General features: G+C 48.3%; 7 protein-coding genes and 1 non-coding gene across 10 annotated transcripts; 6 read left to right on the forward strand and 2 right to left on the reverse strand.

Moving 5' to 3' along the window:
* Positions 1 to 209: 209 nt before the first annotated feature.
* FVEG_03147 (protein BTN1) lies at positions 210 to 1630 on the forward strand (the record flags this gene model as incomplete). The annotated part of the gene is made up of 2 exons (XM_018890745.1): positions 210 to 351; positions 402 to 1630. 2 exons carry the CDS (start codon positions 210 to 212, stop codon positions 1628 to 1630), a joined length of 1371 nt encoding a protein of 456 aa, XP_018747116.1.
* A 2174-nt stretch (positions 1631 to 3804) lies between these two features.
* Positions 3805 to 6066, forward strand: FVEG_03146 (hypothetical protein). The gene is made up of 3 exons (XM_018890744.1): positions 3805 to 4411; positions 4473 to 4864; positions 4918 to 6066. Exons 1-3 carry the CDS (start codon positions 4290 to 4292, stop codon positions 5598 to 5600), a joined length of 1197 nt encoding a protein of 398 aa, XP_018747115.1. The 5' UTR covers positions 3805 to 4289; the 3' UTR covers positions 5601 to 6066.
* A 1115-nt stretch (positions 6067 to 7181) lies between these two features.
* FVEG_03145 (hypothetical protein) lies at positions 7182 to 8813 on the forward strand (the record flags this gene model as incomplete). Its single annotated transcript, XM_018890743.1, has 5 exons — positions 7182 to 7390; positions 7438 to 7821; positions 7871 to 8497; positions 8573 to 8622; positions 8671 to 8813. 5 exons carry the CDS (start codon positions 7182 to 7184, stop codon positions 8811 to 8813), a joined length of 1413 nt encoding a protein of 470 aa, XP_018747114.1.
* Positions 8814 to 8830: 17 nt separating this feature from the next.
* Positions 8831 to 10192, reverse strand: FVEG_03144 (inorganic pyrophosphatase; the record flags this gene model as incomplete). Its single annotated transcript, XM_018890742.1, has 7 exons — positions 8831 to 9235; positions 9280 to 9341; positions 9387 to 9453; positions 9505 to 9565; positions 9612 to 9795; positions 9851 to 10010; positions 10058 to 10192. 7 exons carry the CDS (start codon positions 10190 to 10192, stop codon positions 8912 to 8914), a joined length of 993 nt encoding a protein of 330 aa, XP_018747113.1. The 3' UTR covers positions 8831 to 8911.
* A 518-nt stretch (positions 10193 to 10710) lies between these two features.
* Positions 10711 to 11919, forward strand: FVEG_03143 (hypothetical protein). 3 transcript variants are annotated; one of them, XM_018890740.1, is made up of 3 exons: positions 10711 to 10891; positions 10995 to 11360; positions 11409 to 11919. In XM_018890740.1, exons 2-3 carry the CDS (start codon positions 11216 to 11218, stop codon positions 11765 to 11767), a joined length of 504 nt encoding a protein of 167 aa, XP_018747111.1. In that variant the 5' UTR covers positions 10711 to 10891; positions 10995 to 11215; the 3' UTR covers positions 11768 to 11919. The 3 variants fall into 3 exon arrangements, with proteins under 3 accessions (XP_018747111.1, XP_018747112.1, XP_018747110.1); XM_018890741.1 differs by having other exon boundaries at positions 10711 to 10870; XM_018890739.1 differs by having other exon boundaries at positions 10711 to 11360.
* A 99-nt stretch (positions 11920 to 12018) lies between these two features.
* On the forward strand, positions 12019 to 12107 carry FVEG_15196. Its single transcript has one exon. It is a non-coding gene; the product is annotated as a tRNA-Ser (tRNA).
* Positions 12108 to 12665: 558 nt separating this feature from the next.
* FVEG_03142 (hypothetical protein) lies at positions 12666 to 13082 on the reverse strand (the record flags this gene model as incomplete). The annotated part of the gene is made up of 2 exons (XM_018890738.1): positions 12666 to 12806; positions 12858 to 13082. 2 exons carry the CDS (start codon positions 13080 to 13082, stop codon positions 12666 to 12668), a joined length of 366 nt encoding a protein of 121 aa, XP_018747109.1.
* A 1385-nt stretch (positions 13083 to 14467) lies between these two features.
* Positions 14468 to 14928, forward strand: FVEG_03141 (hypothetical protein; the record flags this gene model as incomplete). The annotated part of the gene is made up of 3 exons (XM_018890737.1): positions 14468 to 14566; positions 14627 to 14854; positions 14902 to 14928. The coding sequence occupies 3 exons, from the start codon at positions 14468 to 14470 to the stop codon at positions 14926 to 14928; spliced, it is 354 nt and encodes a 117-aa protein (XP_018747108.1).
* Positions 14929 to 15287: the final 359 nt, after the last annotated feature.

Here is a 15287-nt window from a genome sequence, read left to right on the forward strand (position 1 = left end):
AATAGCCCCCACTGTGGCTCCCGCTAGAGCCGCTATAATTTTAAGCATGATCCACGTCATGAGGCCTTGGCCTTATCTCGTGACCAACCGCTAAATGTGAAACTTCGACGACTTCCTATCAGTAACATTGCAACAACCTCAACCTCTCCTCAGGACGTGATGTCGTGTGTGCTCTCAAGGCTGATACAAGAGTGCTAACCATCGCCGCCATGTCCGGTATCTCACCGTCTGCCTCTGGATTGCTCCCTATGCCAGGCGCGCCTTCGTCATCTTGGGCTGCGTACAAAGCGAGAGCTGCAGCTATCATGGGCCATCATGATACGAAGGTGATCGTAGCCTTTTGGCTTTTTGGTACGACTTCGCCCTAGATCTCTTCAGCTTGTAGCTAACAGTCGCGTCAGGCCTCATCAATAACGTGCTCTACGTGATCATCCTCTCCGCCGCCCAAGATCTCGTCGGTTCCATCCCCAAAGGCGTCGTCCTCCTCGCCGATGTCGTTCCCTCGTTCCTCACCAAGTTGATCGCACCGTACTTCATCCACCGAATACCGTATCGTATGCGAGTCCTCATCTTCATAGCGCTGTCCGTCGTTGGCATGCTCATGGTTGCTTTGACACCACGCACGCAGTCCGTCGCCATCAAACTCGTCGGTGTAGTCCTGGCGAGTGTAAGCGCTGGCGGCGGTGAGTTGAGCTTCCTTGGCTTGACACACTTCTACGGCCCGATGAGCCTCGCCGGCTGGGGATCTGGGACTGGTGCTGCGGGTTTGGTCGGTGCAGGTCTCTACGTGATGTTTACGGACTGGTGGGGATTGAGCGTGCGTAGCAGTTTGCTAATCTCGGCGTGTTTCCCTGCGATCATGTTCATCAGCTTCTTTGTGATATTGCCGCTTGGACCTCTGAGAGAGGGCACGACTCGGAAAGACTACGATGCGATCCCGGATCTCGAGGATGAGGACGTGAACCACATGGATCAAGGAACTGCTTCGTCGGCGCTCTTGGCTCCTGGGCCTGGAGTCGCGTCGACTGCATACTCTGCACATAACACGCAAGACACACTCACGATGCGAGACAGGTTGAAGAAAGTGAAGGTGTTGTTTGTCCCATATATGCTGCCGCTGCTACTGGTGTACGTGGCCGAGTATACAATCAACCAAGGCGTTGCTCCAACATTGTTATTCCCCCTGGACGAATCGCCATTTGACGAGTTTCGGGATTTCTACCCTATGTATGGATTTCTCTATCAACTCGGCGTCTTTATCTCCCGATCTTCTACGCCATTTATACGTATCCACCATTTATACCTCCCCTCGATGCTGCAAGTCGCAAACCTTGTCCTTCTCACATTCCACGCCGTATACTTCTTCCTACCATCAGTCTACATCGTCTTTATCATAATATTCTGGGAAGGTTTGCTAGGGGGAGGTGTCTACGTCAACTGCTTCGCCGAGATCATGGAGAACGTGCCGCCGGAGGATAGAGAATTTAGCCTCGGGGCAACAACTGTGAGCGACAGCGGTGGAATCTCTATCGCCGGACTTATTAGTATCGTGATGGAGACCAAGCTTTGTAATTATCAAGTGGCGCACGGAAGGGATTGGTGCCGTCGTATTTCTGCACAGGGTCATTGATTGTTGGGTTCGTCTGGCGTTTTTGAGCGTTGGGTAGAGCGAGTTCGTAGATATCGGTCGGCATTTGATTTAGAAATTCTGCTACATTCATTACGTGTCTGGCGACGTTCATCGCTTCGTTGACGTGGGCTCGACGCGTAACCTGGAGAAACATGCGTAATAAGCGAATACATTTTTCTCCATCCGTGTCATGGTCACTGTCGATAAGCGATATCCCATCTGGCCCCGTGCAAGCAGACAGAGTTCTCAACAGACTCTGTTCTCGAACGATTCAGGGGCTTCAGGATAAGTTTTTATACTAAAAGGGCTCCCCCAGTAATACTGTCACTGTCAGCTTACAGCAGTGAACAGCTTGCAGAAAGTGGGCAAGCTACAGGGAGCCATGACCAATGAATCGGAAACAGTCCCGGGACGTCCCTTGCAAGGCGGCGTTAAATTACGAAAGATGGGCAAATTAAAAATCTGGATCTTTTGTCGCGACGGGGCGGGGCATTTTTCTGTCTAGCGGTCACGGGCGATAGACTTTTTGAAGAAGGTTAATATTCTTATTCTAAATCAGAAAAAAGTTACGTCTCGTAAAAAGGCTATACACTTCACCAATGATAGGCGTCTGCATGAGTTACATTAGATCTGATTGGAATCAATGCATCGGGCGGGCTAGGAGTTTCCATGTTTGGATCGTGGCCCGGCAGATGGGCTGACGGGAAGACCGGCGCGAGACTTGATTGACACCGGAGAATAGAGCATTATCTTGTTCAGGTCAAGAAATATCACGCGATGTCTGCTACGTTGCTCGTTGCTCGTTGCTCCTTTATACGAAGTTGAGGTGCAGAGATACGACCTCGCCAAGAGAAGCATAAGCACATCAACGGATAACGGCTTAGTGCTGACCGGCTTGGCAAGTTTCATCCTTGTGAGGTCGTTGATCAAAATAATGCTGTACATCCAGTAGTACATGCTACGTGGTAGTTGATGGCTTAAGGGTTCACTGAGTCACAGACAGATAGACTCAGAGGGAGGATGAGACCAAACATGGCCGTTCAAATGCTGTTAATTCCCGTCGGGAATCGTTCCAGGTTGGGGCTGAGGAGGAGGGCCGAGTCGGTGGAGTCTGGAGATAAAGTAAAATCCATGAATGTTATCAGTGACATGTCGTTTGTCCAGGTTCATTCGGCCACCCGTGCGTTTGTTTGTCTGTTGTATGAACCCAAGTCGATATACAACACCAAGAATAGCTCGTTTATCTACAAAACTTCAACAGTTGTAGAAAGTACCACGATCCTCCAAGACATGCATATTCAAGGGACTGTCTTGTCTCTCATGTAAATCCTCTCTGTCTCAGCCCTTCAGCAGGGAGATCAGGCCTAAATACCTCCCAGCGCCGCCAAACATCGATAATCTTTGCAAGGGGGTATAACCTCATTCCTCTCAACGGTAAGGGTTCTCTGCTGAACAAACCATGACCTCGGGCATTGTCCTTGGAGGAATTCAACGCGAGGGGCGATTTTTTATGGCCTCTATTCAAAATTACAAGCCAAGCCAAATTTCCGCCTAGCGAGACGTTGCAGATAAGCTATTGTTTGATTGGTTGGATCACGACATGGATGACCATGCAAGCGGCTCCTCGACGAGGGAATGCCATTCAATGAGTTGATCGAGATGCATTCTGCAGGGGGGAGAGAATATAAGAGTTGTAGAATATTGGTGATTCTTTCGAAATGTTACACCTTTCCGTCACCAGTGAGATGCAAGCCTTATAAACTCAATTCTCCAACCTTTAGTAGGTTAACCAACTGGCTTGTTACATTGGATTATAATGTGATGACGCACTCTAGTAGAGAATAAAGGGGGACTCTGTGCAGACTCCCAGATCTAAGCTTACCTCACTAACAGCCACAGGAACAGAGCCTAGTGGCTGACTATACTGTTTAAAGGGGCTGGCATGAATTGAACAAGATGACCTCTCCAACCTTGACAGTAACAGACAAGAGAGAAAAAAAAGGAGACAATTTTCGAGTCCAAGCCCCCTGATTCACTTGGCATTGGATTGGCTCCCGCAAAAAGTGAGTTGATCCTTTGAGTGTGTCCCGCCACTTGGACTCAGCCCCTCCCCGAAAACACGTTTAAAGCCCCCATGATCCATCCATTAGCGCAAACACCCGCTAATTGTCACCCCCTGTAACCTACAACCTACCTACGCCCGGGCCTTCATCTTCCCGCCCCCATAACTCGCTTCCCTCACCTCCAGCTCCTCCTCCTTCTCATCCATCCCCCCGATCCACCCCTGTCCGCTTTTTATTTAATTTAATCCCACCTAAAGGCCATTCTCTCTCTCACTGTTTCCCCCCTGCTCATTTTCAGGCCTTATCAGAAACCGGGTTCCTCTTTTTTTACTCAGCTTCTCTCTCTCTTCCCCTTGCCTTTCTTCCTTCTTCACCATTCGTCTTTCTTTCTTCTTTAACCTCCCGTAATTCTTTTATTTTCCGTCGCGTGCGCTGAGAGGTTCGAGATTCTGGTTCTGGGTTTCTGCTTTCTTGTGTCCTTGTCGGCACCTTTCACTCACTCAACTCAATTCTCCCTGAACCTAAACGTCCTTTTGACTTTTATATTTCGACACCCGTCGAGATCCACGCGCTGAGAGCGTTGAAACTTGCCCACGATGTTTGGACAAGTGCGCACGAACCGGTCGACGGTCCTTATGGCCGGCACCGTTATTTTCCTGGTCGCTTTTGTTAGCCTGGCCTACAACCATCTCGACAAGTGGGAGCCTCCCGCTGACGTGTAAGTTGACTTGCGTAATCTAATCTCCGCGAAGACCGAAAAACTGACGAATTCGCTGTAGCGCTACCGACACCGAGACATCTATCATTGGTGATACCCACGACGAGCCCAAGAAGACTGAGCCCGAGCAACCCGAGCAGCACGGCGCCATGTCGAAACCCGACCACCCTTCCAACGCCTCCACCGAGCTCGGCGACTACTACTTCAACTACATCATGAAGGCCCGCATCAGCCCTGCCGACAAGAAGTACGCCCCCTACGGCGCTTTCCCCATGGAGCTCCCCGCCGAGCCCAAGTGGACTGAGATGATTGGCGAGGACCTCTGCATTATCGATCTTGACAACCGGCCTTTCGATGAGCCCGGCCAGATCTTCTCCCCCGGTCTGATGAGCTGGGACCGCGCTGATGAGACCCACGGTCTGTCCCTCGGTGTCCTGAACCACTGGCTCTATGGTGCGTACAAATCCTACCCGAGTCACCTTTCTGTATCACTAACCCCTCAATAGCCAAGAACCACGGTTACAAGTACTACTACGTTGACATCACCGATCCCTTTGAGGATCGCCGCAACTCATGGAAGAAGCCCCCGATTCTGTCCAAGATCCTCAAGAAGCACAAGGCCTGCATCTTCCTTGACTCCGATGCCGTCTTCCACCACCTCGACCTGCCCTTTGAGTGGCTCATGAACTACTGGCAGCTCCACCCCGATACCAACTCTCTCGCCCTTGCCTACGACCCTCACCACAAGAACAACATGGACAAGTTCGACAAGGTCTACCTCAACACCGGCTTCATTGTTCTCCAGAACAACGAGAAGACCTTTGAAATCCTCAAGGAGTGGGAGGACTGCCCCAACGAGGGTGGCAAGCACCCTGACTGTGTCGAGTTCCGAAAGAACCGCCCCGGAAAGCCCACCGACCAGGGTGGCTTCGGTACCTACATCCGCTACGACTACCCCAAGGACATCAAGGATCTCCCCTGCACTGAGGCCAACGGTTTCCCCGAGAGTCGATCTGGCTGCGACGGAAAGTTCATCAAGCACCTCTGGACCGGCAAGAAGGACCACATCAAGGTGGTCATCGGCCAGCAGGTCCCCGGTGCTCTACTGGAGATGTTTCACAAACAGTTCATGGACGAGAAGCCAAAGTTCTTCATCTCCGAGCGAGACCTGATGGCGCAGAAGGATTAAATAAGTAATGAAAATGCTTTAATGAGACCGAGTACTAGAAAAGGCGGACATGATACGGACGGCTTTTGAAATCATCTTTTTTTTAATAATTTTACTGTAAAACTTATACCATCCGGGAGAGAGGTATAGGCAAATACCTCTTCTCCTCCCTCTGAAATTGGAGGGTTACTTGAAATGGTGTTCATGGGAGTGTCAAGGGTTTTTTTAAACAAATGGCCTGAAATCGGAAACAATTTTTTGTATGTTTGTTCAATGTGCATGAGAAAGAAAGCTAGTCATGATCTCAGTATGAATAATAGGGATAGCATGGGTTTTGACGTTGATCATACAGTTCAGGTTGCGTGATGTGATGACTTTGGTGATGCTTTCCCTGTCTAGACGAATCAGCTTTTGAATGTGATGCAATTGAGTTTAGGGTCAGGAAGGGAACAAAGTTGGTTTCAAGTGACCGAAAATGAAATGCGAATCTCTTGGATCTATATAGGGTATGTTTTTGCCATAGACTGAGCAGAGGTTCAGAGGTATATTGCCAAAGGCCAGCAACCAGCCAGAGCTCTTCTCCAAGTCAAATCGTTAAGCGAGTGGCGAGATTGAGACCCAAATGACAGATGAGACGATCTATTTGTAAATGGCCGGCGAAATGGTTGGGTGAGGTATCTGAACTATCCATTCAAGCCATAGACACTTCTGGAGGCTGATACACATTCACCCTCAGAAATCTTCGTTCGAAGACAAACCTGACTATCGATCGTATTTTTGTCTCTGCTCTTCATTATTATCATGTCCTACTTAGCTACTGTACGAGAAATCTTGTTCGGTAAGTGTATGGATGCGTGCTCTTCCAAGAAAGATATTCTTCCGCCGAGTTTGTTACCTGTGACTATCAGATAGTGCTTCCTAACTTTGACGACGGCCAACTGCCGGGCAGTTCTATATCGAGTCAAGACCAATGCGGGGAAATCGAAGTTTGAGCTGGTTATTCTCCGTCGGGGTTTCCATGGCCTATTCATTGTTTGCTGATGATCTATTGGACTTTCAGGCCTTTGCGACTTGCGTGGATGCGAATGCGACTATCCTAGTCAACGCCAACTCTTACATGATAGCACGGAGGTGATTTCTGAGCTCTATAGAGAGAATGATGATGAAATGTCGTATACGCCCTTTGTAGATAGCATTAACCGACGGAAATAGTGCTTGGCTGCTGGCTATATCGCAAATACAATGATGCCATAGTTCCCATAATGGATAACCGAGGCATGCAACATCAAATACTCACCCAAAAGCTTTATAATCGGGCGAATCAACACAATTAACAGGTCAAGCTTACTGACGCGACTGTGATCATTAATCCCAAAGCCGAGCTATTCGCAGCGACAGGGTGCGCGCGACCAACGGGCGTCGAGAAGCCGATCAGTAATCATGCAAACAGGACGGGGAAATCACATAAATCTCCAACGCGGCACCAGTTCCGCAATTTATAATGCAGTCCGCATTCACAAATCCGTCGGGGTTTTGGCTGGGGGATAAAGGGAAGCGTAGAGACTGGGGTTTGAAGCGTTGGATCAAGTCTTATTGAACACCATGGAGAAGATTGACGATACTGGTATTATGGGCGATGCGTCGCTTGGGAACGACTCTGCGACGGAGGGCGAGATTGAGGCTGCGAGACCGAAGGAGCAGGGTGAGACTGATGAGTTGGATTGGGATAATAGTCCTCATAATCCGTTTAATTGGCCGGCATGGAAGAAAGCTCTTCAAGTCGTGATGCTATCCTCAGCAGGGTTCCTAGCGTGAGTCCATCCTATCCCAAGAGTACCTATCCAAACTGACAAATCAGATCAATCGGAACATCGATAATGAGCCCAGCTCGCAATGAGCTCATGATCGAGTTCAACGTCAGCAGCACAGTTGCCCTTCTACCTCTAACGCTCTACGTCCTTGCCCTCGGCTTTGGGCCTGTGATCGGCGGTCCGTTATCAGAAACCATAGGTCGTTACCCTATCTACGCAGCGAGTGTTCCTCTCGGTGCACTGTTCACTATGGGTGCGGGCTTCGTGCATAATATCGGAGGACTGGGATTCCTGAGATTCATGGCTGGTTTATGCTGGGCGCCTGTGTTGGCTGTTGCGCCGGGGACGTTGTCCGAGACATTCACGCCCAAGAACAGAGGACCTGTCTCCGCGATTTTTATCCTCATGCCGTTTTTGGGCCCAGGATTAGGGTGAGTTCTGGAAAGGAAGTGCCTAGGACCTGACTGACTTTCTACTTAGGCCGGTTATAGGCTCTTTTGTAGTGAATCGAAAGGGATGGCGATGGACACAATGGACGCTGGTCTTCTTTTCGATACTGGCTATGATCATCACTGCCTTCTCGCACGAGACGTTTCATCCTGTTATCAAGCGACGGCTTATGAAGAAGAAGGGAATGAAGGTTGATCCTCCGCCACCGATGGCTGCTCGACTCAAGATGTTTGCCCTCGTGGCAGTTGTTCGACCTATTCGCATGCTTCTCCTCGAACCTATCACCGGATTTATCTGTCTATACGTGGCAGCGGAGTTTGGAACACTCTTCAGTTTCTTCGCCGCTGTACCGTATACGTTTGGAAGAGTCTACCAGTTCTCTATCGAAGAGTCAGGTCTCGTCTTCCTGTCCATCGTCATCGGCTGCTTTCTCGGACTCATCACCGTTATCCTCTGTGATGTGTTCCTGTACAGAAAACAAGCGCCCAAGTACCCTCCTCACCAAATTCCACCTGAGCATCGTCTTTACCCTTCCATGATTGGAAGTATCGGATTGCCAATTGGATTGTTCTGGTTTGCTTGGACAGCACGACCTGGAGTATCTTGGGCAAGTCCCGCAGCGTCGATGATCATCTTTGCTTGGGGAAACCTTTGCGTGTTTGTTAGTACTGTGCAGTATATCACCGATACATACCATGGGAGTGTTGTTGCAAGCGCTGCTAGTGCCAACAGTCTGGCGCGGTATGGTTTTGCAGGAGTATTTCCCCTGTTCACGATTCAGAGTAAGTTCCCACGCCCATATTTATGAGAACATTCGCTAACAAAAGTAGTGTATGAGAAGTTGGGTATTGACTGGGCTAGTAGCCTGCTGGCCTTCGTGGCATTGGCCCTGCTGCCAGTTCCGTGGGTGTTATTCAAGTATGGCTCAAAGATCAGGGCTAAGAGCGCCTATGAGACAGTCAAGTTCAATTAATATAGAGGCACTCAGATAGGAGGAATGTGTTTCAATATGTTCGATAGAATTATAATACTCTAATAAAAGTCGTCAGTACCAACTCACGCTGCATCGTCTTAGTTCTTAGGAAGCTGGATCAACTTGTAGTCCTTATCAAGGTAATACCACAAGTCATACTTCGCCGGTCTCTCCGCAGCAGGAAGAACATTAGACTTGGCAGGAATGCCGAACTTCTTAGTAGCATCCTTGCTCTTGACATAGCTCTTATAGCTCTTTGTGCTGGTCTGGTTGTAGTTGATCTCGTTGGAGTCAACCTTTCCGCGCACGAGGTCCTGCCAGTCGCCGTGGCTGCTCTTGATGGTCTTGGCCATGAACTTGGCGTTTTGGTAGTCGCCGCCAACGATCTCGAGAACACTGTCGCCGCGGGCGACTTTGTAGTACTGATAGTGTTAGTGAGACTTGGGCAAAGGGACGGAGAGCTTACGGTGAACCAGTTGTAGAAGGTCTTGGCTAGACCTGGGCGATACTTTTCGAGATCCTCGACGGCTGGGAATGTTAGCCTGTGTTGATACCAAGGAAGATGGGACTTACAGTCAACAAGAGCAGCGAGAGGGTCCTTGGTGTCAATGGCAATGACCTTCCAGTCAGTTTCGCCGCCCTTTACGCACCAGTTAGTATTCTGTTTCGGCCATCTATGTCCCGGACTTACATCGTTCAAAGCAAGGCCACCAAGGACCTTTACAGACTTGACCTGTCCAACATGCGCAGGCCTAATACGGATTAGTCTTTGCTTCTCATTCGCGAAAGAAAACTCACGCCTCGGTGATATCGAATAGATCAATGGGATCGTTGTCACCAGGGTAGCCAGTGAAATCGTGGTCAAAGTTGGGGCTCTCCCAAGTCTGGGGAATTGACCCATAGTGGAATGGGTAAGACTTGTGAGGCCAGACACTCTCAACGAAGCGAGGGGCCTTTTTCTTGTCGTCGTGGAAGATGGGGTCTGAGATCAATTAGTATTGCACAATCTCTCTATACTACATGAACCCGAAACTCACTGAGAGGCTCATCGCGGCGAGTCTCAATTTTGCCGTCTGTCCATCGAGGAATCTCAACAACGTAGCTCACGATGCCATTGTTGCCCTTCTCGGGGTACAATGGAATATCGTGCCAGAAGGAAATAGGCTGCCCATCTTTCTCCAGCCAAACACGCCAGTCCTACATAACTTAGCGAGCCTCTGCACCAACCATTGAAAACGACTTACAAGAGTGTTACGAGCACCAACTTCACGAAGCGTCAAGGAATCATAGTCAAACTTCTTCGCCCTCGGCGCAAGAGAGGAACTAAGAGCCAAACAAGGCAACAAAGCCAACTGAACAATAAAAGACGTAACTACCATTGTGAGAGATGCTCGAGCGCCCGGAGAAAAAAAGGTTTAAAGTTACATTGGGTTCCTTTTAAGCTTGATTCAACCAAAGCCAAGACGGGTATAACTCGCGTGAGTGCTTTTGCGGCTCCTCGGTGACCAAAAATGGAAGATCGTTATCGACGCGGATCGGATCGGGAGGTTTATAAATCCAACGACGATGCGGATTCGATGCACGTGGAGTTGGAGTGTAGATCTTGGAGGGGCTTTTGGTGTAAGTCCGTTGGTGGTTTGGGGGATACACGTGGGGATGGTGAGGATGGGTAATTTTATTGCTCTTGAGCTAGTGGAAGCCAAGTTGAATTGAACACCAATAATTCCATGTGAAGATATCATCTTGACTTGGCTATTCTCTCATGGCAGAATGGTGACTGCTCTTTGATGGCTTGTGTTAATTGAGTCATCTCATTGGGTAGTTCCAGCGAGTCATGTGACTGGCTGTTCCCATGTGTTTCAGCCAAAGTTGCGGGGTAAAAGTCAAGACCACAAATGCTGCATCGAGATATGTCGAGGAGGAATAAAGTGAATAAATAATGCGGCATCGTACAGAATGTATGGTATATGGTCCTAAGCTCGCGTCTAAGGCCCTTGCCGACGGCCCGTGTGACGTGGCAGATCGCCCACTAGTTCATCAATAGTCTCCCTCTGCCGGTTCGTCGCTATCACAATCTGGTAAGGCTAACGTCACGATAGCCTTCAGCTCTCAGCTCGATCGACCCAAACAAGACATGAGCAACACTTCAGGAAGTCCAAGAGCTGATCACGTACCATTCAGGGTTTTTGTCTCAACTTGAATTGAGTACCATTCGCTGGGCGATTCTCACCGATGCGGGGCTGGCCTCAATTGAGGTCCAAGCAACTGATACATGCACAGAACTGTCATATTCAGCCAGCCACTTTTATACGCTTTGAAATGATCGACAATGAAGTCTTGATCGTCGATGTTGAGAAGGGAGACTGAAAGGTATAAGAAGGGCAGAAATACACTGCAGTGTAATGGCAGCCTTACATCTTTGTCTCCGTTATATCCAAAGCCATACAAGTGTAACCTACTGTATCGCACAAGTCACCGTAGCTACAATGCTTCTCAAGATCCTTGTTTCCATCACAGCTGCCGTTGCAGTCACAGCATCAGCACTCGGTAAGCTCCCTGCATAACCCAGCAACACTCTCCACTAATTAGTGCCAGACAAACCAGTTGGCGCTTCTGGCTGTCGATGGGAGGGCACAGCTCCCTACTGTGACGGCGAGTGCGAACCTGGCTGGACCGAGAGAGGACGCAGTCAATGCGGCGATGGCAGCTGCTGTTGGACAGGCAGCAAAGCCCTCTGCTGTGAAGACGAGGATGCCGTCCAGAAATTGGTGCAGCAGCAGGACAAAGTTGGCGCTTCTGGCTGTCGATGGGAGGGCACAGCTCCTTACTGCGAAGGCGAGTGCGAGCCTGGCTGGAGTGAGAGGGGACGCAGTCAATGTGGAGATGGTAGCTGCTGTTGGACTGGCAGCAAGGCCCTGTGCTGCGAAGATGACGATGCCAACCGGGATCTCTAGATTAGTTACCTAGTATTGGGAAGCAAATCCAACTCTGTATGTAGCTATTATGGTGATTCTGTGGCAATGTACTCTACTATAATACCATGCTATGTACGACAAGTGCCGTAAGTGCAGTCACTTTGGTAGGTAGTTTTGATCAAGAAGTGATTGGATATTCTGGAATTCTGCTTCGTGATACTTGATGTTTCTGGCCAGTTACAAGGGTTCCCTCTATAATACAAATAATCACTGCAAAGTTCGAAGATGACGGCGGAGTGACCGAGTGGTTAAGGTGAAGCACTCGAAATGACGATATGCTTTGGTTTCGGCCGCGCAGGTTCGAATCCTGTCTCCGTCGCATGTTTTTTTTTTCTAGTTTTCTTCCTCTTATTCTCCAACCAGAAAAGGTGACAGCCCTAGACCTTTTTTTTTATCGTGCTTGACTGGGGACCAATCGCCGGGTAAGATCCGCAATTCTGGTATTAGTGAGCTTGTTCCTCTCTAAACTGCTCTTGACATTTCGCCAATATTAGAATTTTCTCAGTCATCCCCTGAAGTATTTTTCTTATCCCATTTCGATGCGAGGACAGCCATTGGTGTGTTCATCATGCCTTTGACATGTCGCACTTGAGACTCTATGAATCCATTGTTACGCTAGAATTAAGGTTGTGGAGTTCGCCTATACCCGTCCCATCATAACGTCAATGCACGTTTTCAATGAAGAACTCGATGGTTCATAAAGACTGAACTTGTGTCAAATGTATTCAATATGTCAGGATATACGATGATCTGCGAGAAATTGGTAATATTGGTCTAGTTTCGTGCATAATGATGATCCCATTGTGGGATTAAAACCACCAGACTTGAACTCCTGCTAAAAGAACCAGAAAAACGAAAGACAGACGTGCCCAGACTCTTAAGCAAATGCGATAAGGTCATCACCAATAAAGTGAGGGCCTTCTTCAACATCTGCCCTGCTCTCATTGTTTGTGGGAACCTTGGAAGTCGTAACTTGACCAAGGTTCCCGCCAGTATGTGTCTGGCTCTCTTCTAAGCTCTGCACGCGGATGTCAGCATGAGCACACTGTGGCCCCGACGAAAGACTAACCCTGAGATGAAACATCTCATCAGCTGCCCAATTTTGAAGACGTAGGAGGGTCATTGGGTCTGACGGGCTCCCGAGCCGAGCTCTCGTCAAAAAGTGCTGGAACTGGCGTGTCCCGCACCACTTCTCAAAGTTATCGCGTTTAGCTGCCGCGATGGCGATGAGGGCCTCTTCGGTAATGACCTTGCCGTTGGCAAGGTACTTCATGTCTTGCTTTGATAAAGACATTGTTATTTATTTATAAAGGTGGTGTCTTGTTCTGGTAGTGGTAGGTGATACGTGGGATAGGTGTATATGTGGGATGGGTGTATACGAACAGAAAAGGCTCGGGAGGCGGGATTTGGAGAATGGTAAGAAGCAAGAAGAAGGGATGGGGAATAGGGGGAAGAGGGGGGGGTTATATAAGAATTAGAGAATATTCTTGCGTAAGGGCAGGGTTTTAAAACTTCAGCCACCAGGGTACAAGTCTCGACTGTAGATAGAAGACACTGCCATAGGATGGTAAGAAAGTTTAGACTCGAACAGCATGACACGATGAGTCATGGGCGAAACTATGCAATAAAACTCTTTCCAGAGGCTTCAGTTTAGTGCAGATATAAAGCAAAAAAAAAAAAAAAAAAAAAAAAAAAAAAAAAGCTTCTAGAGCTGGCGCTTTACGACCCGTAGTGACATGCTGTGCCTGAAAGTCAAGCCTCGGGAATCTTCTGGAAGGTCAACGGGAAAATATAAGGTTCATCTCATCCCAGAACAGACTGGAAAGCTGAGATTCGACTTACTAGAACCCTCAAAGCTAATGTCTGTTCTGTCAGTTCTCGGTATCTACTCGATGATAAGAACTATGAAATGATAGACTGGCTGTGCTAGACCATCGTTATAGTGATATCCGAAACCCTTTTACACCCCCTGCCTAACATATTTCACTCTTTGGGAGCCTTACGAGGTTTAAGTTCATTGAAAACAATAAACTTCAATAAAATGCCATCTAGAAATATGAGTGTTGTGTGTATGCTCGTGAACGAGTCATCAGCCTTAGCATAAAGCTGATAATAGTGAACTATAGAACTGAGAGTTATCTCTAGGGACGTTTCTTGGAACATTTATTTTTGCGTCAAGACAGAAACCTGAACCGATGTAACAGAAAGGAGGGATAATGGAGACCTAAAGCTTCCTCATGCATTTTAAAGTATTCTAGAAGCCTACACCCATGAAATATAAAAAGTATACAGAACCTTAAAAGAAACCATATCGAGGTGCACGACTTAGCATATCAGTCCAACGCTTTTGTACTTCCCCATAACTTCTTATTCTTCAAAATATTTCCAGCTGTTTCAATAACACGAACTTAATCCTTCTCGATTAAGATGCGGCCCCGTGTAACACGAGCATAACTGGACACCATGGTATAAGCCCCTCAAGCTCGTTAGACATGATATCTAATTCCAGACTTACAGAATCGTATTTTCTACATATCGAGCCCATGGATCCTCAGCAACCCAGATATATTGAGCCTAAAACACTTCAACCCAAGCAAAGCCTGCCTCGACAAGCTCGATGAAATAGACTTGCGCAAGTTCTGTATTTTGTTTCATCGCGACTCGCCATTTTACAGGTCCATGAAATATGTTGTGAAGATCCGATCTGGTACTCCAAAAATGCTCGCGTACTGCCTCATGAAGAATTATGTTGCACAAGTACGCGAGCAGGTCTACGGTGTAAGTAATTTACGGCTTTTTTTAAGAGGAAGAGACAAGAATGCTAACCATGCTAAATAGAATCTGAAGCCGGATATAATGCAGCCCACTACCGAGGATATGCTTGAGCTCTCGACCACGAAGGTGACGGATACCCACCTTGCAGAACTTGAAAGTATGGACGACGAGGACTTCTCTGTGTATATGGAATACACGAACTTCAACAAGTTCCTAATCCAGGTCTTGAGAGTCAGGCCAGGGTTCCCTCCTCGTCATGCGATGGGCCCAGTCAAGCTTTGGGCCCGACATGTAAGTCAACTACTCCAAGATCAACGACAGGTACTGACTCAATGTAGCTCGCTGATGGATTTCTGATGGTCTGATACAGAGGGGAGCTCACTTCTCACTAATCAAGACACCAAAAAGACGAATGGATTAAGATTCCGTGAAACGTTTGAGTGCTGTTGTATTGCATCGAGGTTGGAGATTGTGTTGAAGAGCCAATCCAGCTTGATACATTCTTGGTATATCGCAGGTGGAAGTCTGTGATCTGCCAAGCATGAAAATGGTGCTGCGATGCGGAAAGGAGCTGTCGAGGCCCGAAGACCTACGTGAGTCATGGCATGGCGTACCCATCGTCTCGGCCATGTCTTCAGATACGAATCCAGCATCCTGGTCTGTGTATAAGCTTGCGGGATCTTGCATGTCACCAAATTCACTACAAGTATGAGGCGAAATTTGC

The sequence above is a fragment of the Fusarium verticillioides genome, chromosome 5, assembly GCF_000149555.1.
Source record: "Fusarium verticillioides 7600 chromosome 5, whole genome shotgun sequence".
Classification (NCBI taxonomy): domain Eukaryota; kingdom Fungi; phylum Ascomycota; class Sordariomycetes; order Hypocreales; family Nectriaceae; genus Fusarium; species Fusarium verticillioides.

Excerpts from the sequence above, each read along its gene's own strand:
- FVEG_03143 (XM_018890739.1), top strand. The coding sequence starts at position 11,216 with ATGGCAGCCTTACATCTTTGTCTCCGTTATATCCAAAGCCATACAAGT. Across the intron at positions 11,361-11,408 it reads AGTCACAGCATCAGCACTCG|ACAAACCAGTTGGCGCTTCT; the intron begins GTAAGCTCCCTG and ends AATTAGTGCCAG.
- FVEG_03146 (XM_018890744.1), top strand. The coding sequence starts at position 4,290 with ATGTTTGGACAAGTGCGCACGAACCGGTCGACGGTCCTTATGGCCGGC. Across the intron at positions 4,412-4,472 it reads TGGGAGCCTCCCGCTGACGT|CGCTACCGACACCGAGACAT; the intron begins GTAAGTTGACTT and ends AATTCGCTGTAG. Across the intron at positions 4,865-4,917 it reads CCTGAACCACTGGCTCTATG|CCAAGAACCACGGTTACAAG; the intron begins GTGCGTACAAAT and ends ACCCCTCAATAG.